Source organism: Nuphar pumila, chromosome 10, assembly GCF_984573655.1.
Source record: "Nuphar pumila chromosome 10, dmNupPumi1.hap1.1, whole genome shotgun sequence".
In the NCBI taxonomy this organism is placed as follows: Eukaryota; Viridiplantae; Streptophyta; class Magnoliopsida; order Nymphaeales; family Nymphaeaceae; genus Nuphar; species Nuphar pumila.
Window position 1 is genome coordinate 97,467,015 of NC_143258.1, and position 26,806 is coordinate 97,493,820.

The 26,806-nt window shown below is 37.6% G+C and overlaps 2 protein-coding genes across 9 annotated transcripts in view; both read left to right on the plus strand.

Moving 5' to 3' along the window:
* The first annotated feature begins 799 nt into the window (after positions 1–799).
* LOC149827507 (sucrose synthase 2-like) lies at positions 800–12,107 on the plus strand. 8 transcript variants are annotated; one of them, XM_090019419.1, is made up of 16 exons: positions 800–949; positions 3,976–4,124; positions 5,445–5,574; positions 5,677–5,828; positions 6,643–6,835; positions 7,277–7,395; positions 7,771–7,987; positions 8,171–8,266; positions 8,404–8,577; positions 8,733–8,849; positions 8,946–9,112; positions 9,668–9,892; positions 10,196–10,517; positions 11,227–11,471; positions 11,606–11,744; positions 11,876–12,107. In XM_090019419.1, exons 2-16 carry the CDS (start codon positions 4,027–4,029, stop codon positions 11,900–11,902), a joined length of 2,421 nt encoding a protein of 806 aa, XP_089875545.1. In that variant the 5' UTR covers positions 800–949; positions 3,976–4,026; the 3' UTR covers positions 11,903–12,107. The 8 variants fall into 8 exon arrangements, with proteins under 8 accessions (XP_089875545.1, XP_089875547.1, XP_089875549.1 ...); XM_090019421.1 differs by lacking the exon at positions 800–949 and adding an exon at positions 2,689–2,780; XM_090019423.1 differs by lacking the exon at positions 800–949 and adding an exon at positions 2,883–2,943.
* An 11,792-nt stretch (positions 12,108–23,899) lies between these two features.
* The window catches only part of LOC149827508 (protein YSC84-like), a 29,063-nt gene continuing 26,156 nt past the window's right edge, over positions 23,900–26,806 (plus strand). The window contains exon 1 of the mRNA XM_090019426.1: positions 23,900–23,998. The gene's annotated coding sequence lies outside the window, so the exon portion shown is untranslated. The remainder of the gene's footprint in view (positions 23,999–26,806) is intronic.

Consider the following 26,806-nt stretch of genomic DNA (forward strand, 5'->3'; position numbering starts at 1 on the left):
CAGTACCGGATCACGTCATGGCTCCATATCATCTAAAACATCAAACCTGAGCCAGACAGGTCCAGTCCAAGAGAGGAGAGTATCCAATTAGGGATGTCAATGAATCAGATCTTACGGCCGGATTCAATTTTGTTTAGCTGCATTTGGTAAGCCAAAAACCATATGGATTATAATTGGATGCGGACAATGGTTTTGATTTTTTGTGACATTATCCGACATATTCAAATCCATTTACACGTAAAAAATCGGATCTGGTATGAGCTTTTTGAATCCATTTAACCAACATCCGATTAATTGAATATAGTATTTTTCACATTCGATCCCAATCCGAACCGTTTACATCCCTAGCACCCCAATACTTTAGCTAAATAGGACCTCCAACCCATATGGACCATGCCCACAACAGAACCACTCAGAGATGTCAGACATTTAAGGGTATAATAGTCTTTTTACCCACTAATTAGCCCCCAAGCAGAGTCCAGAATCCAGATCCTTGAAATTTTTTAATTTGAAAAAAAGTAAAAAAAAAAAACGGTGCATCAAAAAGAAGGCTGGTCTTGTAGTGACAAAAGTGATAACTTAAAAATCAAGTACCATCACGTTATGCATGACGTATGTTAGTAAAAAGATGGAAGGAGAATTTTTTAACATTAATTTTTTTTTATGAAAACGTGGCCGTAGGAAAAAAGAGAACTTTTTTTGTAGACTCAACAAAGTGTCAGGGGACGATTTCCTTTTTGGGAAAGGAGAGACTAGCTGTGAGGTGGGCTAAAACGGTCATGGCGGAAAGGCGGTATTCGAAAAAACCGGTAGCGGGTAGAAGAAAACAGCCAGAGAGTCGGCTCGCCGCAGTAGGAAGGGAAACGCTTATTTAAGGAAAGCTCTCCTCATCTTCTCATCCATCGCCTTAGTTTCGTTGGCTCCCTCTGCATTTCCTTATTTGCGTTTGGTGCGTTCGTTGCGTTTCTTCTTCTTCTTCGTTTTATTCCCCTTTCGCTTCCTCTTTTTGTTTCTGCGTTCTTTCCTTCGGGGGAGTTTGTGTGAAGTTCCGGTGTCTGCTCGGGTTTTAGGAGGGTGATGAGACGATGAACTCTCGGGTGATTCTGGATCGGAGTTTTGGTGGGCGAGTCATATGAGTGTCTCAGTCAGGAGTGCTAGTTTTAGGTTTTATAGGGGAATTTATGGTGGTTTTTTTGGGGGGAAATGTTGGCCTTTTTTTTTCTGGGGGTTTTTAGCTAGAGTGTCGGTGGAGTTAGTGGCCCTGGGCTGAATCGTGGAAATTTCGAGGTTTTGTTGTGGTTTTTTGGGGCTCATGGTGTTGCGGTGTGAGGGAAAAAACGTTTTTTTTTTGTGCTAAAATGCCGTTAGAATGTTCGCGAATTTGTGGTTTTGTGGTAAGAACATAGTTGAAAATTTGAAAGATCTGGATTTCGGTGAAGTTTGTGGGAGAGTGAGGAAGAGGTGGCCGTGTGGTGGTGAAACTGTGAAAGAATGCGTTTGGAGTTGCTGGAGTTGTGTTTTTTGTTTTTGGAGGAGAAATGAAAATCTGCAGCGATACATCTCTGAAATTTGTGATCTTGTAGTTGGATAATCAGTTATTCTGTTGAATATCATAAAAAAAGAAGAATTTCTTCTGCTTGTTCAGAAAATGAAAAAAATGATTCCTTGTGGTAGATTAAGTTCCAGTGGAGTGTAATAAACGGTTCTCACTTTGACCAATTTGTTTAAAGCATGCTTAAGAAACTTTGTCCGATCACCATTTGTAGTGAGTCAGTTAAAGTGTTCAACTTTTTCTTTTTGGTGGCTTCGTTTGATGAAAAATCTGTTCTTCTGTTTAATCTTTTGTATTTTAAGCTCACTTAAAGAAAATCATTCAGCTTTTCCCTTTTAAAATGGTTTCTATTTTTAGGTAATGGTTTTACTTAAGAGTCTGATAAGAGTCAATAATGTGCTCAAAATTTGTGTTAAATTGCTCGTTTTTGATGTTTAAAGCTCTGTGGCCTTTTGTTGAAAGGCGATTTATGTGGTTTCTAGCTGTGCGATTCGGTTAGTTTTGATTTGAAAGAGACTGTTTCATGGTTATTCTTGGCCTAATGAAGAGATCTATTTATCATTTTGTGGATTTAAAGCAAATCTGTTTTCTTTTTGAAAAGTGAAAGCAACCACCTTTATTTTTACCGCAAAACTCTCTACTTCTGTTGTGTGGTTTGTCTTTAAAGTAGAAAAATGGTTGACAAGTTACTCTTTTTAGGTGATAACCGCCATAAATTTTGTCGTAAGAAATGTGTTCTGCATCTTTAGATTTTACAAATTTCTTGTTCAGATTTTCTTTGCTGGAAGCTGATGAATGTTGCTTAAGGAGTTCAAATAATTTGTCCCATCTTCGAAAAAGATCCTGTATTTGTCTTTAGATTTTTCAAATTTCTTGTTCAGATTTTCTTTGGGCGCTGATGAATGTTGCTTAAGGGGTTGTTCGAATAATTTGTCCCATCTTGGAAAAAGATCCCATATTTGTCAAAAGAAATCTCGTGCTTATCCACATCATGGGCTAATTGACTATTCTCAATAGTGATGGGTTAATGAGAGTTAGGAAAATGTCCTTTTCATGTTCCCCACCAATTTAAAACTGTGGAAAATGCTTTTCGTCAGTGGAAAATGCTTTTCATTACTTTGACATATGGCTGCTTTTATCTCGTGAAAGTTTTCCGTGGGAGAATTTTGTTTCTGTGAGTGGAGACCAAAAGTTCTAGGAGAAAAAGTTAACTCCCTAATTAAATAAGGTTTCTTTTTTTTTCTTTTTTGTTTTTAACAATAAGGTTTTCAATAGAAAACTGCTAGCACAGCTTCTTTTTTACGCCGTGTTATAAACCAACTTCCACCTTTGTGGTGTCATGGGAAGGGTGTTTTTTTTCTCTTTTAAGGGAATTCTTCACATCAATTTTGGTAAAACTGTGATATCTTTGTTGGGTTTGTTCTCTTAATCACAATCCGGTGGAAGTTTTACCTTTATAGATCATACAAAATGTTGTTTGTGACTCATATCACTTAGTTTCAAATTTTGCGATCTGAAGTTTTAATTAATAACATTCTTTGTATGGTTACTACGTTGCTTTGAGCCGATCTTCTAGCTGTCAACTGAAGTAAAATGTAAATCTAACATTTGTTTTAGTTACCACCTTTTCTATATAATAAGATATTTTTTCCTTCAAAATAAAAAGTAAAGCAAATATCCCTACTAGGCGTTATTACCATAAGTTGAAGTTTTCTTCTCCTCTTCTGTGCGGATTTCTAAGTGGTCAAGTTTTGAATTTTTTTTTTGGTAAACAAACAGGTGGAAGTTTTACCTTTGTGGATCATGCAAAATGTTGTTTGTGACACTTACCACTTAGTTTCAATTTTTTCCTTCTGAAGTTTTAATTAAATCACTATTTTATGGTTATTACGTTGCTTTTGAGCTGATGTTTCTGAAGTGAAATGTAAATCTACCATTTGTTTTATGTTTTTTCCTTCAAAATAAAAAGAAAATATCTCTGCTAGGCGTTACTATAAAATGAAGTTTTCTTCTCCTCTTCTCTGCGGATTTGTAAGTGAAGTGTTGAATTTTTTTTCTGGTAAACAAACGCCTGTGGTGGTGAGCTTGATCTGTTTTTGTAGAAGTTTGTAAGTTGAAAACTTGTTTTGCAGTTTTAACGTTATCTCTTTGTTGCATTCCAGTTAGGACTTCAATTTTTGTCTTTAGGTTGAACTTGGTTGAATTGCTTGCATGTTGCAAGATCTTAACCTTGAAGTTGGGTCTCTCCTTTTTCAAATCTGCTTGTTGCTTTGTACTGTCAAACTTTGTTGCCTATACGGCTCTTTCTTGCTTTGTATTATGTGGGACGCCTATATGTCAAAGAAAATTTATAGCAAACATCATTCTTTATATTCGTAGCTGTGTATTAGAGCTTGAGCATTTTTTTTGAACCTTTGTTGCAGGTTCTCTCTTTTTTGTTTTGAAGATCTTTGGTTTTGAAAAGGAGCTCAGCCATGGCGACCCGATCATTGACTCGTGTTCTCAGCATGCGGGAGCGTGTTGAGGACACTCTTTCTGCTCATCGCAATGAATTGGTGTGCCTTTTGTCCAGGTTAGTTTTCATTTTCTGCACATGCTTTCTCTGATTTCTGTTGTTTTTATTATAGACAGCTTCCTGAACTATTTTGCTTGACTTGGGGGCTGGTTCATAGTTTTGTGCATCACTTCTTAGGAAATCAATACAGGAGTATGATGTGAGCATTGTATTATCAGATCTCAGGCTTAAGTGGTAACTTGCCTAGGTTTGCATGCAATGTTTCAGATCTATACATGGATCTTTTTTCCTAGGATGACAGCATGATCACTTTATTTTTAAAATTTTATAATTGCCATACCATGGCTGTGCATTTTGGCCATGTTATTTTTTGGCTTTGGAACGGGTAAATTATTTTATCTGGTCCTTTCATGGGTGTTAAGTGCATGTTCATAGATGTCTTGATCGTTTAATTTTGGTAGGATTTGGTTGTAAGAAACTATCTTTCTGTTTCGTAGTAGAAGTGAAGCCTGAATGAGAAAGATCATGTTGCAGGAAATTGTGCTTGTGATACCAATAATGTTTTACCTTGTGATATTTGCTTGATCATGTCGGTGGATTACTTTCTGTACTTTGATACATCTCCAACTATCTATAATAAAGTGGGAGCAAAAATTGATCTTTTAGATTTTCTGAGTTGATTGCTTATTATCAATTCTTGTTTGTATGATTAAATTCTACATAGAAAATTTACTGAATAATTTTGCAAAAGATCTTGCTTTTATGCATCAATAGCTGATTGGTTCATTTTTTCACCGCTGGCTGCCTTAGTGAAACAGCTTTAGTTGTTTAGATCTGTAAATATTTTGTTACCGGAGGCTTCTTGAAAACAGCTTTAGGTTTAGATCTGTGGATATTTTGTTAAATTGATGGATACCTTTGTTTAGCCTGGTGATTGTCTTAATAAGAAAAAAATCTTTCAAGGATATTTCATGGTACAATCATTTCTGTTCCTTCCTTTTTGTGCTTTTGAATATGGCAGTTCCTTCCTAGTTTGGGCATTTGAATATCTTGGAGATCAACGGATGAGAGATCTGTCTGCTGATTTCTCATCCGACCCTCCCCCATCAGAGGAGAGATCAGCGGAACTATCTTCCAGCCCCTTTATATCAGGGATTTTCAAATCCCTGATATGAAGTCTGGTGTTTGAATGCTCTCAGGTCTTGGTGTGGGGCTTCACCACATCAGCATGCACCGTGCCAACTTAGGTACTCCAATCTGAGGTCTGAGGCATTCAAACACCCCATGTGTTTTTGCTGTTTAACTTCCACAGTTGCAGTTAGTTGAATTGGCTATTCCAAGCTAGATCAATTAATGATTTGCATTTGTTCCTTTCAGGTATGTTGATCAAGGAAAAGGTATCCTGCAACCACATCAATTGTTGGCAGAGTTTGAAAGGGTAATTGCAGAGGAAGATAGGAAAAAGCTTAGTGACGGTTTATTTGGCGAAGTCTTGAGGTCTACTCAGGTGATGATTGAAGCTTGTATAAAACCTTCTTTCAATTCTAAATATACCTTTGCCTTTCCTTTTTGTGTACCTTTTGCTCATTTTGTCATTAATTTTCACTAGGAAGCAATAGTTTTGCCACCGTGGGTTGCCTTAGCTGTTCGTCCAAGGCCTGGAGTCTGGGAATATGTCCGTGTAAATGTGCATGAACTGATTGTTGAGCAATTGAGTATCCCTGAATATTTGAGGTTCAAGGAAGAGCTCGTCGATGGAGGGTAATTGCTTCTACTTTGGATTGCCACTGTCTATAAGCATATCTTTGGGTCCAGAGTACATAGCCTCTTGTCTTCCAAATTTCATATTGGGTTATGTTACATAATGGTTTTAAATCGATTTGTTAAACCCCTATTTTTCTGATGTATCTATATTCAAATGACATAGAAATGCTAGTTCCATCGAAAACTACTATGAATTGATGAATATACACATGTAAGAAGATAACCAAATTCAAAAGGGTGATGTCTTCTTTTTTGTAACCACGAATTTAACTTGTTTTCTTCCAAATTTCATATTGGGTTATGTTACATAATGGTTTTAAATGGATTTGTTAAACCCCTGTTTTTATGATGCATCTATATTCAAATGACATAGAAATGCTAGTTCCATCGAAAACTACTGAATTGATGAATAAACACATGTAAGAAAACCAAATTCAAAAGGGTGATTTCTTCTTTTTGTAACCACTAATTTAACTTGTTTTCTTCCAAATTTCATATTGGGTTATTTTACATAATGGTTTTAAATGGATTTATTTAACCCCTGTTTTTCTGATGCATCTATATTCAAATGACATAGAAATGCTAGTTCCATCGAAAACTACTATGAATTGATGAATATACACATGTAAGAAGATAACCAAATTCAAAAGGGTGATTTCTTCTTTTTTGTAACCATCCAAAACTACTATGAATTGATGAATATACACATGCAAGAAGATAACCAAATTTAAAAGGGTGATTTCTTCTTTTTTGTAACCACGAATTTAACTTGTTTTCTTATGTAGGTTTGTGACCGCTTTTATTGGTGCAGTTCCCAGGATAGTTACCTGCTTGAGCTGGACTTTGAGCCCTTCAACGCTTCATTTCCTCGTCCAAATCGATCATCATCCATTGGAAATGGAGTGCAATTTCTTAATAGACACCTTTCTTCAAGAATGTTCCATGACAGAGATAGCATGCAGCCATTGGTTGATTTCCTCCGTTCCCACAACTACAAAGGAAATGTAAGTTTCCAGCAATGGAATTAATTGCGTCTTTTCTTTTCCCTCTAGTCAAGTAGTGTTTGTCAGGTTGTGTCTTCTTTTGGATTCTTTACAGGCTTCATTTCCTTTTTTTCACATAATTCTCTCCTATTACTACCATTCAGTGCACAAAAGTCTGCAAAGGGACTCTTCTGATCTGATCAACTCAGCAGGATGAGTCAACACTTATGTGGTACAACAGACATAGGGTGAATGACATGAGTCAGAATGCCAAATCCCAAATGCTGTTTCAGCTTGTCATCAACTTAGATGACTTGCATAAGACTTAATTTGTCACGATTCCTACTGTCTAAATATATTAATCTGGTGTTATTTCTCTTGAATTGCACTGAAATTGAACAAAATGATTTTTTTTTATATATAATTCCTAATGAGGTGTTTGTTCATGAATGTGATGTGCAGACAATGATGCTGAATGACAGAATCCACACTCTACGTGGTCTGCAAACTGCTCTTGCTAAGGCTGAGGAACACTTGTCAAAGCTTCCTGCAGACACGCGTTATTCAGAGTTTGAGCACAAGTAAGTTACTAGTCCAGATGATCTTTAGAGGTGTGTGTTTTCATGCTTTTAGGGTCCAGCAACTCAACCTGAGCATTGGGCTGTACCACTAAGTAGAAAGTGGGTTGATGGTTGATAATTGCTTGGAAGTAGGAACAGTATGCAAGTGGGTGTCATTCATGAACCTTGTACCCAGCTGGTGTTGATCCCGCTTGACCTACCTCAGTGCAGTTCTTGTCCATGCAACCAGTCTAGTTTTTATTTCCAAACTGTGATATGGAGTCTTTTGGCGTTGAACCAAAAGGAAATTTGTGTCCTAGATATTGTGTTTGCGTCTTTCTAATTGTTGAATGAGGATGAGAGACTAATGATTTCCATTTTTTTTCATATATGCAGATTCCAAGAACTCGGTTTGGAGAAAGGATGGGGAGACAATGCTGAGCATGTTAAGGAAATGATTCATCTGCTCCTCGACATTCTGCAGGCACCCGATCCTTCTACACTCGAAAAATTCCTTGGAAAAATTCCAATGGTGTTTAATGTTGTTATTCTTTCTCCGCATGGATACTTTGGTCAGGCCAATGTTCTTGGACTTCCAGACACTGGTGGTCAGGTACTTTCTGTTACAACTGATGATCCTCATCCTTGTAACATTTTTGCACCCAATACTGACCAGTAATGAGATAAACATAACATGAAAGTGGACTAAAGACATCATGGAAAATAATTCTTATCTCCTGATTTTCAGTTTAGAGTTCCACTTGTTGATATCTTCTCTATGTGATTTTTCTTGCAGATTGTGTACATTTTGGACCAAGTACGTGCATTAGAATCTGAGATGCTCCTCAGAATAAAGCAGCAAGGCCTGGACATTACCCCTCGAATTCTTGTGGTATCTCACTCTCTCTCTCATGCATTATGATCAAATTTTTTATTAGGTTGAACCTGTAGTATACTCATTATCTCGTCCTCTTTTTGACTGCCCTACAATTTGATGTGTTGTGATTTTTGTTGCTTTGTTGAACCAAGGTTTCTAGGTTGATCCCAGATGCCGTAGGAAACACCTGCAACCAACGTTTGGAAAGAATCAGCGGAACCCAACACACCAGCATTTTGCGCGTTCCCTTCAGAAGTGATAAGGGTATCCTTCGTCAATGGATATCACGTTTTGATGTCTGGCCTTACTTGGAGACATTTACAGAGGTAGAGATTTTGCAAAGACAGAATGATTCCCTTTTTCTTTTGTTCTGGTGTTATTTGTTTTAAGGTTTGTGTTGATTTCTAATTCACTTCTTAGTAGGTACATTTCTCCTATAATACGAGCCCATCTGTCAACTCTCTTTTGCTATTGTGTTCAGGATGCTGCCAGTGAAATTACTGCAGAGTTGCAGGGCACACCGGATTTGATCATTGGAAACTACAGTGATGGAAATCTTGTTGCCACTCTATTGGCACATAAGCTAGGGGTTACTCAGGTTGGTATCACTGCTTTGTGGATGGCCTTTGTTGTTTTACCTTTTGGGTTGCTCTAACTTTATATGTTTTCCTCTTCTTTTTTTGGTCATATGCAGTGCACCATTGCTCATGCTCTTGAGAAAACGAAATATCCAGATTCTGATATTTATTGGAAGAAGTTTGATGAGAAGTATCATTTCTCGTGTCAGTTCACAGCTGATCTTGTTGCCATGAACCATGCAGATTTTATTATTACCAGTACATACCAGGAGATTGCTGGAAGGTGACTCTTGTGCTATTGTATTTTGAAGCTGAGAGTGTGCAAGTTTATCTTACGTTACTTTATTTTATCATCATTTGGCATTTTGCAGGTTTTGCCATGCACACAGATATTATGAAAAAGATAATGCTTGATTTATGTTTCTTCTTTAGGGCACGTTTGTGTGCCAAAGAAAGGGGCTCGGTGCATGGTAATGCTTGGAGCCTCTCTCCATTGAAACTAAGATCAATACCACCCCCACCCCCCACCCCTCGCAGAAGGAGATTCCCATGTTTCAATGGGAGTTTGTGGGGCCCATGGAAATGCATGGGTTCGTGTGTATCCGCTGAATCCCCCAACTTTCTTCGGCTCACAAAGCTTATGGCAGAATTTTTAATATGAAAACAACTCTAGTCATTCATTATGTGCTGTTTTGCTTTTTCTTAATTGTACTTTTAATATGTCCATCTTAATATTGAGAAATCTTTATTTTGGTAGGATTCTTTAGTATTGTGGTGCTTGCTTTTAAGCAGAATCCTGGTTTGACAAGTATTTTTTCCTTCCTGCTTTTTTTTTCAGCAAGGACACCGTTGGCCAGTACGAAAGTCACACTGCCTTCACTCTCCCTGGACTCTACCGTGTCGTCCACGGTATTGATGTCTTCGATACAAAGTTCAACATCGTCTCTCCAGGTGCTGATATGGCTATCTATTTCCCGTTTTTTGAGAAAGAGAAAAGACTTACTGCACTGCACCCAGCAATTGAAGAGCTGTTGTACAGTCCTGAACAAAATGATGAGCACATGTAAATACTTTTGCTACTTCCCATTTTTCCTTTTTTTTTGTTAGTCCACAATTCTTTTGTTTTTCCTTGTTGCTCTGGTGTCCTATTTAAGAATCAATTGCCCAAACAGAACTAGGGTGGCTCTTCTTGGAGCATGTCGAGCTAAGGGTACTCAGAAAATTTATCTGGCCTCATGGGCACACTAATGTGGCAAATTGCCAAGCTTATGCTTAAACGATGAATTGTTTGCTAATTTGGTCAACAGAATAACGGGAAGTCATATGAAACAACCCTTTTAATTTGTGGTTGTTGTTTTTACTGCAGATGCATGTTGAATGATCGTTCAAAACCAATTATATTCTCCATGGCAAGGCTTGATCGTGTAAAGAACATGACTGGTCTGGTTGAGTGGTTTGGAAAGAGCAAGAGGCTGCGTGAATCGGTGAACCTTGTTGTAGTTGCAGGTTACCATGATGTCAAGAAATCTAGTGACAGGGAGGAAATTGATGAAATTGAGAAAATGCATGCTCTTATCGAAAAGTACAACCTAAATGGCCAGTTCCGATGGATTGTTGCGCAAAAGAACCGGGTTCGCAATGGTGAGCTTTACCGGTACATTGCAGACACACGTGGCGCTTTCATTCAGGTAAATGCCATGCCTCCTCTGCCAAATTGTTAACACGATAGGTTTTGTTAGTTTAAGAAAGTACTTATTAGCTTTGTTAAGTTCCCAGAAATTAAGATTTTCATAATTTTTCTTCTTTAGAAAACAAAGGTATTTTACAGGAAGACTTTGAAGGTGATAGGTTTTTGGTATCAATGGAGATTCTATGAAGCATAGAGACCTAACAACTTGCATTGGGGGTTAATTTGATCTTTAATGCGCACTTCTAGAATGACATTGTACTTGGGCTTTGTGACCTCCTATACATGAAGGCAATGTGGCACTGAATAGCTAGCAATGGAGGTTCCCGAGTCAGCATTTGTAGGGGTTGATGGGGGGTTTATACTCCGGATCTCATTACAAAGTCCCTTTCAGGTTACACAAGGCGTATGTTGTTTTGGCCTAATAGATGTCATCTTAGGCTAGCACAAGTACAAGATTTCTCAGTTAAGTGCAAGATTTCTCAGTTTTATTATTGGGGCATTCAGGTTTGAAATGCTCGATAAGATTTTACAATGTGGGAATCTAACCTCAAATCCTGACCATTCAAAGATCCATCTTGAATTATGGAGGATAGCTTTGTTATTAGACAATAAATATTGGTGCTTTAGAACTTGAACATATGATATGGCACTTCACTATAAACAGACTCTGGGAAAGAATCTCATGGATTTGTTTCCTGTGTTTTCAGCCTGCATTCTATGAAGCCTTTGGGCTCACGGTTGTGGAAGCCATGACGTGTGGTTTGCCAACATTTGCCACTTGCAACGGAGGGCCGGCTGAGATCATAGTGCACGGCACATCTGGGTTCCACATTGATCCTTACCAAGGAGACAAGTCTGCTGAACTCATGGCAGATTTCTTTGAAAGATGCAAGACTGATCCTGCACACTGGGATGCAATTTCCCAAGGAGGGTTGCAGCGTATCTATGAATGGCAAGCATTACTCATTCATCTTTACTACTATTTCACAACTTGCGGGCTTTTTCTTTTCCTTTTTGTTCGTTCGGTTGGAACCTTTGGATTGGTGGATGATTTTCTAACAAAATTTTCCCTGCTGCTTGTTCCAGCTACACCTGGAAGATCTACTCAGAGAGGTTGATGACCCTTGCTGGTGTCTATGGATTCTGGAAATATGCCTCCAAACTTGAGAGGCGTGAGACTCGCCGTTACATTGAGATGTTCTACATCCTCAAGTACCGTGACCTTGTAAGTTCTTTAGAACCTTTGGTTTAAATTTGAAGTTTTTGGCCTTGTGAAGTCAGTTCTATGTTTTGATATATTAGAATTCTGCTATTCTATATTACCTTGTTTGGTGATGAAAATTTTTCCATTTTCAGGCAAAGGCTGTGCCCCTTTCTGACTGAGAAACTCATTCAAAGGCGATTGCATGAACCTGTGTATGCGTTTGAGGCAGTGGTGTGAGGTTACGCATACGTTTAGAGCCTTGCGTTTAGAAGATTGTATTTTTGCCTTTCTTTTCCTTTTCCCTCTTTCGTGATTGAATAACTAGCCATTTTCTGTGAAAGTTTTCATAATTTTCTCTGGGAAATGGAAGCTTTTGTTGTTTCATTGCCATTGCTTTCTGTCAATTTCTCATGTTTTTTGGTTAAAGTCTACGGGGATGTTGCAAAATTCATACGGAACTCCAGCCTTGGTTGAGAAGTTTATTTAGAGAAATGATATAAACTCTTTCAAAAAAGAGATGATATAAACAAGACTCAAAGGCCATTCAATATTGAACTATATAATTCAGAGAACAAACTATGTACAAACTTTTAAAGAAAAGGGTGTTGATCCCATTAACCTCATCTGGTTTTAACTACTTTGGCCCAGATCCAGACCTGGTTCTGCCTAAGCCAAGTCTGATTGGGACTGGTACCCTCGCCTTATGATCAGATCGGGTTTGGGATTCAGCTGGATCCACCCAGACCCCAAACCCATTGATGGCACTGCTTGCACCTTGTACTCAGCCAAGGTTAACCCTCGACTCCGAGGTGGCTCCATCTAGTCAGACCCAGACCAGGGCACCAAGACAGGTTGGGGTGCAAATGGATCTATCTTGGATGGATTCATTCTAGTATATGGATCTTTAAACAAGATCTGAGTTAATAATCAGATAGATTTGGATTTGCATGATCACGCTTTGCAGTTTTGGATTTGAATGTTGTGATACTATCTATCAGATCTATATTCAAGTCCGTACTTTTTTACATGTAAGATCCTTGTTCTTAGGGCCTGCTTGGAATCTGTAGCTGGGATGGGCGTTTATGAAGTTTATAATTTTGAAGTGGCAGCTGACAGCTACCACCACCTCTTCCAAATCTATGATCTAGTGTAAATACAAAAGAAAAAAGGCCTCACTTCCCATCCCAGCGCCGAGATTCCAAACAGGACCTCCAAAGTAGTTTGACCAAGATTTGGCCCTTAAGCCTTTCCTATCACATCCAATACTATCACTTAAATTTGCATATGAAATGAAGTTATTCAAGGTCTACTTGGCATCTGAATTCAGGTACTTCTCAGTATTTGGGTTAGTTTGGATTTGCCAGTCCAGTATACTCAATGAGGTTAGAAGGTGATTTGAGGGGATACAAAGTTGGTGTCTTGATCAATGCACAACTTTATATAAAATGATGGGCTCACAAAACCGAGTGTACCACCACCTCTTCCAAATCTATGATCTAGTGTAAATACAAAAGAAAAAAGGCCTCACTTCCCATCCCAGCGCCGAGATTCCAAACAGGACCTCCAAAGTAGTTTGACCAAGATTTGGCCCTTAAGCCTTTCCTATCACATCCAATACTATCACTTAAATTTGCATATGAAATGAAGTTATTCAAGGTCTACTTGGCATCTGAATTCAGGTACTTCTCAGTATTTGGGTTAGTTTGGATTTGCCAGTCCAGTATACTCAATGAGGTTAGAAGGTGATTTGAGGGGATACAAAGTTGGTGTCTTGATCAATGCACAACTTTATATAAAATGATGGGCTCACAAAACCGAGTGTACCACCACCTCTTCCAAATCTATGATCTAGTGTAAATACAAAAGAAAAAAGGCCTCACTTCCCATCCCAGCGCCGAGATTCCAAACAGGACCTCCAAAGTAGTTTGACCAAGATTTGGCCCTTAAGCCTTTCCTATCACATCCAATACTATCACTTAAATTTGCATATGAAATGAAGTTATTCAAGGTCTACTTGGCATCTGAATTCAGGTACTTCTCAGTATTTGGGTTAGTTTGGATTTGCCAGTCCAGTATACTCAATGAGGTTAGAAGGTGATTTGAGGGGATACAAAGTTGGTGTCTTGATCAATGCACAACTTTATATAAAATGATGGGCTCACAAAACCGAGTGTAGCAATGAATGTAAATTGGGGTGGGCACAAATGCATAGTAGTAGTGTTTGTAGCAAGTCTGTGTGAATCCAAATTTGGCAAAGAGGAGCATCATATTAATAATACAATTCAGATTCAATTTGAGGTTTCACATCCTAATCCAAATATCTGTATCTGGTTAACTATCTTATGCTAACCGGATCCATATCCAGTTTATATGAATTTGAAATCTGAATGTGAACTTCAATTTGATTAAGGCCAGATTCAATAAAGGCTACATCAAAACTGAATCTTTCACTTCTACATGTGTGTCTGTATATTTGTAGCGTAGGCTTGTGAACGGGCTGGGACTGGGTTGATCTAACTCCAATTTTCAATAAGTGAATCTAATTTTGCATGTGGATCTTACTCTGAACACATGATAAAGTATGGATTCATATGTGATCCAACCCCTAATAACACTGGATTTGCAAAAAATGGATTAAGTATATTGTTTTTTTCATAGAATATGTAAAATGGGTTGGATCAGGTTGAGTTCTCAACATATTTATCTCCTCTTTTCTAACTCATATATGAGTAAATCCCACACTACTCAATCTTAATCTGACCCATTTGATAAACAAGCCTGATTTTTAATGGACGCCTGTCCAAATTTCTTCACCCTTTGGGTTCATGAGGCCCTAATGAGCTTTGGATGATTGGATCAGGCCTAGGGGCATACGTTTTGGATCAGGGTGGGCACGTGCCAGCTCTGCCCCTCGTGATGGCAATAGCTTGTGGTGCTTATAAGTGTGCCAAGGTGCACCCGATGGAGTGGCTCCATGAGGCGTAAGAGGCTCCAGATTCTTATGGAGACAAACCAAGTCTCGGATTAAAGATACTACATATTATCCCTCCCATATATGTTCAAATCCAGGTCAAGTCTGATCCTTCTCAAAATTTGTATTTAGATTTGGATCAACTATGACCTGGACTGTATCCAAACCATATGCACCCCTAGATCCTATCCTAATCCTAAATCTTATACAAGTAGAAGCATGGATAATGGACCCCAAAAAAGTCTTTCTTCATAATATTTTTTTTAACATTGCATCTTTATCATGTGTTTTTAGAATGAAATTAATAAATTTCATTGAGCATTTGCAAATTCTTTGGAAATAGGTGTGTTTTCTTTTTACAGAGAAAGCTGGGGTTAGGCAGACCCCTACCAGTTATACCGCCATACCAATGGGATTCTAAACTTGCAACATCCCAACACAAGGTGACATGTACTAACTGCTCCTGCCAGACAAGCCGAGTAGGGATGGCAGTGGACTGGGAGAAAATAGGGCCCCACTTTGCCTTGCCCTATTCAAACAGGGGATGGAGAACATGAAACAGGGTTGGAGGCAGAGATGGAGGTTAAAATCAAAACCTCTGCGAGGATGAACTTACGCTTTCCCCCGCCCCACCCCCGTCCATGTCCCGATCCCCACCTTGCCCCGCCCCGACCCGACCCGACCCCAATCCTTCTTAGGGAAATGGGGTCCGGCCCCGCCTCACCCCATTTGGACCGGGGATGGAGGACATGAAATGGGGATGGAGACGGTGATGGAGGGCAGGATTTTGAGAAGGGGCGGGGGTGGAGACCTTGTCCTCCGCCCCCACCCCGGTCCACTGCCATCCCTAAAGCGGAGCACCCCATTGGTTGGAAATAGATGTGTTGTTTACATGATACTTTTGTAATTTTTTTTTTTTGACAATCAGCGAAAAACTGCTTTGCTGGCCAAGTTTAATTGGCTTAAAACCCGAAATTCTCCTTCTCAAGGGAGTACAACCAACTTTGGCCTTGTGCAATATACACACATCTATGGGATTAGAACTCGTGACATACTATTAACTTGGTACATTCACAGGTTGCTACTATCAGATGATCAGAGCCCTCATGGGCATATTTTTTTAATTTTTATCTAAAACTATCAGTTACCTTTAAAATTATATATTCATAGATTTCCCTTAAATATCTTCTGTTATTGTTTTTTTATATGAGTTGAAATCCTTTCTCTGTTCTATTATAACATCTCGTATATTTTACATAATATATATTTAATTTTTATATTATTACAAATGCAAAAAAAAAAAATTCTTTCATTGCAACATTAACCCTTGTTTTTTAAATATTTTTGACAAAAATATAGTTTTGAAAATGACATGTTGGCAAAGTGAGTTAAATGAATAAAAAAAGTTGTGCAGATCATCGGCTCTCACTGATAAGGTTGGGCATCAGGCCGATCCAAGCCTGTTTAGAACTCGGCCTGTTGGGCTTTGATCTTGACCTGGTTTTTAAATGGTCTCGGTTTGTAACACAACCCGCAGCCGGGGCCTATTGGCCCAAAGTGCTAATGCTTAGCAGGTCAGTCTGGGCTGGGCCCCAAGGGGGGTTGATATGGTGGGGCTTAAGCTGCTCGGCAAGCAGTCTAGGTTCAAATCTCATGGGTGTCACTCCCTGCGCAAGCCAAAGCATGGCAATTTTGTGAGGGCAAAGGGTAAACTCAAGGTGTTTTACGCTGACAGGACAATGACTTAAGTACCACAGATATAGCCAGCATGACTAAGTCTGTGATCCTGGGCGCGGTTTCTCCGTGTAAATATATAAAAAAATGTTAGATTGGCCCAAACCCATCTGTACTCGTTATTTTCAAATGTAGTTAATTCATATGAGACCAAAAGCAACGAATTAAACGAAAAGTCATAAAATTCACAAATGCACATTACATAATGTTCAAATGATCTTAATTCTTAAGTAAATAGAGAAAAATGCCAATAAACCCCAATCTTAAGAAAATGATAAACCAACGGCTCCATGCACACAACTAATTATCTTTTTAATTTTTATAAAATAAATTCATCTAATCAGGTAAATAGTATTAGTTACCATGCACCTTTATTAAAAAAAAACAACTTACCATGCACCCAACTAATTATCTTTCTAGTTTTCATAAAGTTAGCAACTACTGAGTTTAAGTTCAAAACAAGTTTTTTTTTCTTTCTAACCTAAGTATTATCCAAATCCAAACTTGAACCAACTAACTGTAACGACCACAACTCATACCTTTTAAAAAGTGCAGTTTTTTTTTAAACAAGTGCGGAAACAATCCCAGAGACCCGGAGCCTTAAAGTTAAATACAACTACCACCATAAGGGATCTTATACTCATCTTTCATACCAAACCAAATCAAACCAAACTTTATTTATTCAAAATTTAAAGAGTGTGAGATATAAGTAATTAAAAGTAAAGAAAGCAAAAAGAAATAGCCACGCCATCCCAAGAATCTGTCGTGCAGTTCCCTCGTGACCCTTCTCAAAAGCAAGTCCTCCTTACTAGGTATCTAAGGCTGCGAAAAATATAAAAAGTAGGGTGTCATAATCTAAAGAATTCTGCGTACGAATCCTTCTAATGAATCAAACAAGTAAAAATAATATAAATAAGAATCATGCAATATTTTAGAGAGACATAAATATAACATATTTGTAATTCAACTAATCATTCATGTAATAGAAAATAATTATTAAGTATGAGAGAACATTTAATAACAACATGAATTATAATTTAAGCATTTAAAGTATTTAACATGTATTAAGGGACAACATCATGCATTCATCAATATATCATAGTTAAGAAAATAAGTAAATATGCATGATCTAATGTATAACAGAAATATGCATGATTTCAGTGCAAAGCATTAATAAATTATTATCTAAAGTAAAGTTCTCTTTCATATGCATGCCCCTATTAGGATGCACATACATTTAAGATCCACTTTTTATTGTTATTATTGCCCGCGGATACTCAAAACGGGTAAAATATCTGAGGTCAAGTTAGGTCCTCAAGGTAGCTTAACACAAAATTTATATTTTATTACTAGATTCCAAACTTAGCCCTCGACCAATATCAGGAATCAACACTATCCATCGAAATATTGAAAATCAACATATAATGTCGGGAACACCATGAAAATCAGCATCCATTGGCATCACTTTCTTGGTATATCAAAATAACAACTGTGTCTACACATCACATCTAAGCAAAGTGGCGGATTTTCTTTAAAATCGTGGTCAGAGAAGAACCTCAATATCGGGTTCAGGGGCAACAATAACGCACACAAAGTTTTAGTATCATCACAGTTGCCTCAAAATCGCAATATCCAAGATTCCTACACTGAAGAAGGGACATCAAGGAAATATAAATTACATTCTTCTTTACTTTCTTTAAAATTATTATTAATTCATCTCTTTTACATTGGCAAATCAACATGCAAAATTAATAACATAAGAATGCAAATCAACATGCCAAGCTCTTCACGAAACCACAGCCCGTGGCAACATGGAACAGTGCAATAAGAACAAATAATAACACATTTGATTTTTGCAATGCATTTAATAATAAAAACAAAAAACAACACATGCCCAAGGCCCACACAACCAAGATGATCCATTTGATCATCAATGCATTCATATGCAAAAATCCTCAATCGCATGCCACTATACATTACTTTCACATGCTTTTCAATGCACATACATGTAATGCAAATTTTTGAGTCGTGCATGAAACAATAAATTCATAAGCATATACATGAGTGCACACATATCGAAGTTAGATACATGCTTCAAAATCAGTACACATATTCATGTCCAAAACATGATTTCATTTAATGCATGTACTCATGTCATATGCAAGCTTTCACCCCTGAATATATTATCTTATAACATGTAAATGCTTATGCAGACATGTACATGCTACATAATTAAAAAAATTAAGAATTTCATATGCCCACAAGATGCACATGTAACTAGCATTGAATTTGCACATTAATCATGCATAGTAAATCAATCATAAGCGTGTGAAATCACTTCTAGCATGCACATAGCCAAAACATTCATATGAGCGAAAACTGTTATTTTAACACCCTCAACACGCAATTAAAACTTTTTTTTTTAGAATAGGTGACCCAACCAACCCATCTGCCCAGTCGAGCCCACTCGGTTGGGCCTACATTGCCTGACAGGCCTGGTAACCAGATCTGTCAGCACCTAGTTGGGTGCTGGCCATGTCTGGCCAGCTAGCACAGTCCAGTCGAGTGGCTGGACTGGCCTGGCAGTGGTGGTGTTTTGCCATCTCAAAGAGAAATATAGCTGATAGAAAAGAGCTTCATATGCCTGCTTCTGACCGATCTTGCATACATCCAGAGCTTGATATTGCAGAAATTGGGCCTACGTAAGTTGCATATTTCCTGCAGCCTCTATGTGTTTTTCTTTATTGAGTTCTCCATATTCAAGAGGAAACATCTAAACCTTATATTTTAAGGAGAGCAAAATTTGGAGTAGAGGTTGTGGTTTTACACCATCATCTCTGTGTTGGCTTTTCGTTCCTTTTAACAATGATCATGTTCAATCTCCAATTAAGTTCAGTGTCTTTATGTGACCATTTTATGGTAGTTAGCATGCTTGCAACTATGGTAGAGATTTTCAAACTGCATAGCCTGGTGTTGCTTTATCTGAGAGAACCTGAGTATTAGTTGATCATTTTTACACTTACAGAAGCTACAACCAAGTATGAAGATTAAAAAAAAAACTAGTCTACCTATATATGAATGTTCACTGTTTGGTTATAGCAAATTGATCAGGTGTGATGGGACATTAGTTTTCATGTCCTTTCTGGTAAGAAATCACTAGGACATGTGACATTGGTTTTTAAATAGAATGGCTGGCCTGGCAGGTCTGTACTAGGCCTGTCGACAGGCTGACTTGACAGGGCCAAGACTTGCCCCAACCGAGCCCAACTCGGTTGGGCTGCCAGGCACCCACCACAACCCACTGTCGTATTATTTTTTTTTGATATACCTATATATGCACAATCATGTTTAGGCAACTTGTATATATATGAAATTTCATGTTTCACGTATGCATTTATATGCATATACACAAACAATTATGCATGCATGGGCAGACTTAAAATTTAGATATGTATTCACACACATAATCACACTCAAAAGATAAGCATATTCAGATTTGCGTTGATTCAAGAAGCAACCATTTACATACACATGTACCACCCATTACAATAAAAAAAATCTATGCTTATACTCATTGTTACATCCAGATTTTCAAGGTTTCACATGCTCTAAATCCGGGCCAGATTTGCACATGTTGCAAACATGGAAAATCTGTCTCGAGTTAAGATTCCCCAATCATGAGAATCAAAATATATATATTCTCCAAAATAAACCTCGAAAAAAGGTGCAACTTCCAACTTAGAGTAATTATACAAATTTAGTCTTTTTTCCATGGATTTTCACTAAAACATTGCATGAAATACAAATCCATGCTCTTTTTCTCATTCGATTCAATAGAAAGACCCGTACCATGAATCCAAAACAAGAAAACAATGGTAGAAGGTGGTTGGATGGTTGGAGAAGCTTGAATCTCCTCCTCTCTTTTTTCCCCTTTCTCTCTTTTTCTCTCTCTCTTCTCTTTCTTCCCTTTTTTTCTCTCTTTTTTTTTATATATAATGAGGGTGAGAGGGGGGTGCTCTCCCCTCCCCCCTTCTCCAACCCATCTAAAAGGGTTGGAGAGAGAGAATTCTAAAAAATTTAAAACTCTTTTTTATGAGTTTTTCAAAAATTTTAAAACTTTTCAAGTTTGACTTTTCAAAAATTTATTTTAACAGAACTCTGAGTCTCTCAAATCTTCTCAGATGTTTTTAGTTAAGTCTAGGGACTTCATTAAAATAAATTTTTCGGAATTAAATTAAATTAAATTAATTAATTAATCAATTATTTAATATTCAGAAGCTTTCAAAAACTTAATCATACCCTATGAAAATGAACCAATATGAGAATTTAGTTGGGGTGTTCCCTACTGAGCGACGCACTGTACTCTCTAGGCCCGGAGGCAGTGATAAATGGGCAAGGGTTGCTAGGTCGTCGCCCAGAAGCGACACGTCACACCGACGCTTTTCTTGGAGACTTCTCCATTCCTTTTCATGATATAAATTGTGACTTCATGCGCAAGATTCAAAAGAAAGAAATTGCAGAGGCTTTGAAAAAAATGAAATCTAGAAGGGCAGTTGGCCCAGATGGTATACCTATCGAGGCTTGGAAATGCTTGGGAGAGAAAGGTTTAGAATGGTTGACAAATCTTTTTAACTTGATTTGGCGAACAAATAAGATGCCTAATGAGTGGAGGAAGAGTACTTTGGTGCCTTTATATAAGAATAAGGGTGATATACAAGATTGCACAAACTATCGTGGTATAAAACTCATGAGTCATACTATGAAACTTTGGGAGAGGGTGATTGAGTCTAGGTTGAGGAAGGTTGTCATGATATCGGAGAATCAATTTGGTTTTATGCCTGAAAGATCAACTATGGAAGCTATACATCTTCTTAGACAACTTATTGAAAGATATAGAGAGAGGAACAAACATTTGCATATGGTTTTTATTGATTTAGAAAAGGCATACGATAGAGTACCTAGGGATGTTCTCTGGTGGACAATGATGAAGAAAGGTGTTTCTCTCAAGTACATTAGTATAATTAAAGATATGTATGAAGGAGTAGTAACCAATGCCCGCACTTGTGGAGGGGTGACAACCAATTTTCCGATAACGGTTGGGTTACATCAAAGATCTGCTTTAAGCCCTTTTCTTTTTGCGATAGTGATGGATGAGCTTACGAGATCAATTCAAGAAAATGTTCCGTGGTGTTTGTTGTTTGCTGATGATATTGTTTTGATTGATGAGTCTAGAGCTGGGGTTAATGCTAAGTTAGAATTATGGAGACAGACATTGGAAGCTAGAGGTTTTAAGTTGAGTAAGAGTAAGACTGCATATATGGAATGTCGGTTTAGTAAGCAACGAAGTAGTGATGGGAGTGTAGTGAAGCTTGGTGAGCAAGAAATACCGGTGAATGATTATTTCAAATATTTGGGATCCATCATTCAAAAGTATGGAGAAATTGATGGAGATGTAAATCATAGGATAAAGGTTGGGTGGATGAAATGGAAAAGTGCAACTGGAGTGTTGTGCGATCGTAGAATGCCATTGCGGTTGAAGGGAAAGTTTTATAGGTCGACTATTAGGCCCGCTTTACTATATGGTACGGAATGTTGGGCTGCCAAGAGACATCATATCCAAAAAATGAGTGTAGCTGAGATGCAGATGCTTAGATGGATGTGTGGAAATACAATAAAAGATAAGATTCAGAACGAGGAGATACGTAAGAAGGTAGGTGTTGCACCCATTGAAAATAAGATGCGAGAGAATCACTTACGGTGGTTTGGACATATTCGGCGAAGGCCTAATGATGCTCCAGTTAGAAGGTTGGAGAAATGGGAAAATATATTAGTTAAAAGAGGTCAGGGTAGGCCTAGGAAGACTTGGATGAAGATGATAGGAAAGGATATGAATGCTTTGAACCTCACCGAGGACATGGCATTGGATAGAAATGATTGGAGGAAAAGAATTCATGTGGAAGACCCAAAATGAATTTCTTTTTTTGGTTCATATCGCTGACCCCAATTGTTTTGGGATGAAGGCGTAGTTGTTGTTGTTTCAAAAATTACCAAATTAATGTGGGAGGCTTCTTAACATAAATAAACTCCAATTTAAAGGTTTTGATGAATTTAAAGTTAGAAAAATCATTGGGCATGGATTTGTATTTGAATCTGGATCTAAGATCCAAATCTAACTCAAAAATCCAAATGGGTTTTGGGTTGGATCAAATCCAGATTAATATGGATCTTGAATATAGTTTAAATCTATATTAATTTGGATCAAATCCATCAGATCTGATCCGATCCGATCCAAGTCCGGATCTGAACCATCAAACTGCTCATTTTTTGAAAAAATATGATTTTCAGGCCAACCGTAGCCCGAATCGAGAAAAATAAAATATCATTGTGCTTAAAATTTTGAGACGCATCTAACAATATATAACTCGAATTTCATTTATGAAATTTGCCTGAAAATAACCCAAATTTTGCTTGAATTTAAATGTCAAAAATAAATCTTTTTTCTCACGTTTCGATTGGCTCGTTTAGACCTAGAAAGTGAGACCTGGGTCAAACCCAGACTAAAAAACATCGATCTAAAATCGAGGCTCAAACGATTTTTCTCCTAGACTTAACTAATTTTTTGAAAAAATCTCAAAATGACTAAGTATGAAAATACGCGATATTACACTAACTGTTTATACCGGTGGATTAAGGTCGACCCAATCTGACACTTATTTGAGCCATTGAAAGCCTTATGCCCTTCCTACATTTGTGCCATGAAAATGTAAAAACTTTACTTTCCTCAATAAGTGGTATAAAAAGATATTTGATGGCTTTAATATTTTTCTATATGTATTTTTTAACAAAAACAATTCATTTTAGATGTATGCCTATTTTTATATATTTGTTAATCTTTTTTTTTCATAATAAACCTTAATTATCCATGGATATATATATATATATATATTTGCTATTTTCTATTTTATGAATAACCTAGTTGGAAAATCATGTGCAATTTATATCCACTCAATCTGACCTCATAGATGCATTCAACATGGTTTGTTTACTAGAGATTACACTTTGAATAATTTAAATAAAATTTTTTTTTAGTCATGAAATTTTGGTATATTGTAAGTTATTGATTTTGGAAGCCTTTGGAAAACTACCCTGCATGTTGCAAAAACATGATCCAAAATCCGTTTACTACTAAAATAATTTATGTACGTCACTTCTATAAGCTTAGATCCTCAAAATAAGCCAAAAATGCTGTTTTTTGCTACATTGCATGTAAAAAAAAGTGAAAATATAGTTTTTTTTATTAGATTGCTTGTACGAACGATTGTAGCGTTATAACCTTTATCTATAGCCTGGCCATATGGATCATGAGCCACTTTCTTCTTCTTCTCAAATTTGGTATTCGGATTTGGATCAGTCACGATCCAGACATTATCCGATCCGTTTACATCCCTAGATTCTCCTATAAACTGCGGCGTTCTATTATTTTTGTTCCCGCAATCGCCTTCTTATCGCCCTTCTGAATTCCCGCGGAAGGCGAGACGCATCTTCTCCCGAAGGAGAATATCTCGAAAAGGTGAGATTTTTCCTTTCTTTTTATCTATACTTTAGAAAAAATTTCCTTTTTTTTCTCTTTTTCTGGATTTCTCTGTTTGATATTGTTCTTCGTCTTCATGTGCCTTTTTTTAAGGTTTTTTGGGTCCGAGAAATTTAGGGTTTTCTTGCTTCAGTTGATGGTCATTCATGGATTCCTAGAGCTACTTAAATGATGGTGATGAACCAAAGGTTCCTTTGTTAATCGAGACAAACTCGTTTTCGATTTAGTTCTTTTCGGATTTTGCAGAAACCCAGATTTCTCTCTCTCTCTCTCTCTGTCTTTGTTATGATTTTCGGTTTATTTGTGGATCCTAGTTCTGAGACGGAAGCTCACACGATTAGTTTGGTCTAGGAGATAATTTCTTCTTCTTCTTTTCCGGAAATTTGTGTAGATTTTGGTTTTGAGGATTAATCTGAAGAAAAATGAGATCTATTTTTGGGGTTTGTGTCTTTTTTAATGCACTTGTAGAGCGTAGGATGGACGTGGGCACCGATGCAATTGAAGAATTGGAGCTCAAGAGATGTTATTGTCTTCCTTCTTGGTCTTTTTTCTTTTCCTTTACTCTTGGGGTTCTTTGGGGAAAATGTAGCATTAAGGAGAAAAAAAGACTAGCCAGCAATTGAAAATTAGAAAGAATTCTGAGAGGTATCTATGTGTTGATTATAAATCCAAAATTGGTCAAGCATTCACCAATTTTGTTGTCGTGATGTGCCTGGGAGAATTTGAGACCACTTATTTGCTTAGTTTATCATACTTCACGTTCGTTGTTATTTGATTATGAATCTACAATTTTTCTGTTTGACACTTTTTGTTGCCGTGGTGCTTGCACAAAGAGTTAGAGAAACACATATAACAAGTTTGCTTCTATTTTTGTTGTTTATTTATTTATTATTTATTCACTTGTATCGTTTTTCCATTTGATTAAAATTCAAAATTTCCTTTTGGCCTATGTCACATGGGTGCGGGTGCGGCGCAATTTTAAAAATTTTGGACACGGGGACTCGACTATATATATATATATATATTTTAAAATATATATATATATAATATATCCTGTGTGCATATATATGGATATTGTCCTCTAAAGTTTGGCACCAGCATGAGTGTTTTTATAAACTTTGCAAATTGTACTTTTGCCCAGAAAGGGGGTCCGGGGGCTCCCCCCCGGCGGCGGTCAGCGGGCGGGGGTCCAGAGGGGGCAGCGCCCCCCGGATTTTTTTTTTCTGGGGCTTATGTTTAAGACTTGTGCTACAACAACAACAACAACAACAACTACGCCTTCATCCCAAAACAATTGGGGTCAGCGATATGAACCAAAAAAGAAATTCATTTTGGGTCTTCCACATGAATCCTTTTCCTCCAATCATTTCTATCCAACGCCATGTCCTCGGTGAGGTTCAAAGCATTCATATCCTTTCCTATCATCTCCATCCAAGTCTTCCTAGGCCTACCCCGACCTCTTTTAACTAATATATTTTCCCATTTCTCCAACCTTCTAACTGGAGCATCATTAGGCCTTCGCCGAATATGTCCAAACCACCGTAAACGATTCTCTCGCATCTTATTTTCAATGGGTGCAACACCTACCTTCTTATGTATCTCTTCGTTCCGAATCTTATCTTTTATTGTATTTCCACACATCCATCTAAGCATCCGCATCTCAGCTACACTCATTTTTTGAATATGATGTCTCTTGGCAGCCCAACATTCCGTACCATATAGTAAAGCGGGTCTAATAGTCGTCCTATAAAACTTTCCCTTCAACCGCAATGGCATTCTACGATCGCACAACACTCCAGTAGCACTTTTCCATTTCATCCACCCAACCTTTATCCTATGATTTACATCTCCATCAATTTCTCCATACTTTTGAATGATGGATCCCAAATATTTGAAATAATCATTCACCGGTATATCTTGCTCACCAAGCTTCACTACACTCCCATCACTACTTCGTTGCTTACTAAACCGACATTCCATATATTCAGTCTTACTCTTACTCAACTTAAAACCTCTAGCTTCCAATGTCTGTCTCCATAATTCTAACTTAGCATTAACCCCAGCTCTAGACTCATCAATCAAAACAATATCATCAGCAAACAACATACACCACGGTACATTTTCTTGAATTGATCTCGTAAGCTCATCCATCACTATCGCAAATAGGAAAGGGCTTAAAGCAGATCCTTGATGTAACCCAACCGTTATCGGAAAATTGGTTGTCACCCCTCCACAAGTGCGGACATTGGTTACTACTCCTTCATACATATCTTTAATTATACTAATGTACTTGAGAGAAACACCTTTCTTCATCATTGTCCACCAGAGAACGTCCCTAGGTACTCTATCGTATGCCTTCTCTAAATCAATAAAAACCATATGCAAATCTTTGTTCCTCTCTCTATATCTTTCAATAAGTTGTCTAAGAAGATGTATAGCTTCCATAGTTGATCTTCCAGGCATAAAACCAAATTGATTCTCCGATATCATGACAACCTTCCTCAACCTAGACTCAATCACCCTCTCCCAAAGTTTCATAGTATGACTCATGAGTTTTATACCACGATAGTTTGTGTAATCTTGTATATCACCCTTATTCTTATATAAAGGCACCAAAGTACTCTTCCTCCACTCATTAGGCATCTTATTTGTTCGCCAAATCAAGTTAAAAAGATTTGTCAACCATTCTAAACCTTTCTCTCCCAAGCATTTCCAAGCCTCGATAGGTATACCATCTGGGCCAACTGCCCTTCTTGATTTCATTTTCTTCAAAGCCTCTGCAATTTC

Bases quoted from the DNA above. Each gene is read 5' to 3' on its own strand.
- LOC149827507 (XM_090019419.1), top strand. From the start codon at position 4,027: ATGGCGACCCGATCATTGACTCGTGTTCTCAGCATGCGGGAGCGTGTT. The intron at 7,396-7,770 runs GTAAGTTACTAG...TCATATATGCAG, and splicing joins TATTCAGAGTTTGAGCACAA to ATTCCAAGAACTCGGTTTGG. The intron at 8,850-8,945 runs GTTGGTATCACT...GGTCATATGCAG, and splicing joins ATAAGCTAGGGGTTACTCAG to TGCACCATTGCTCATGCTCT.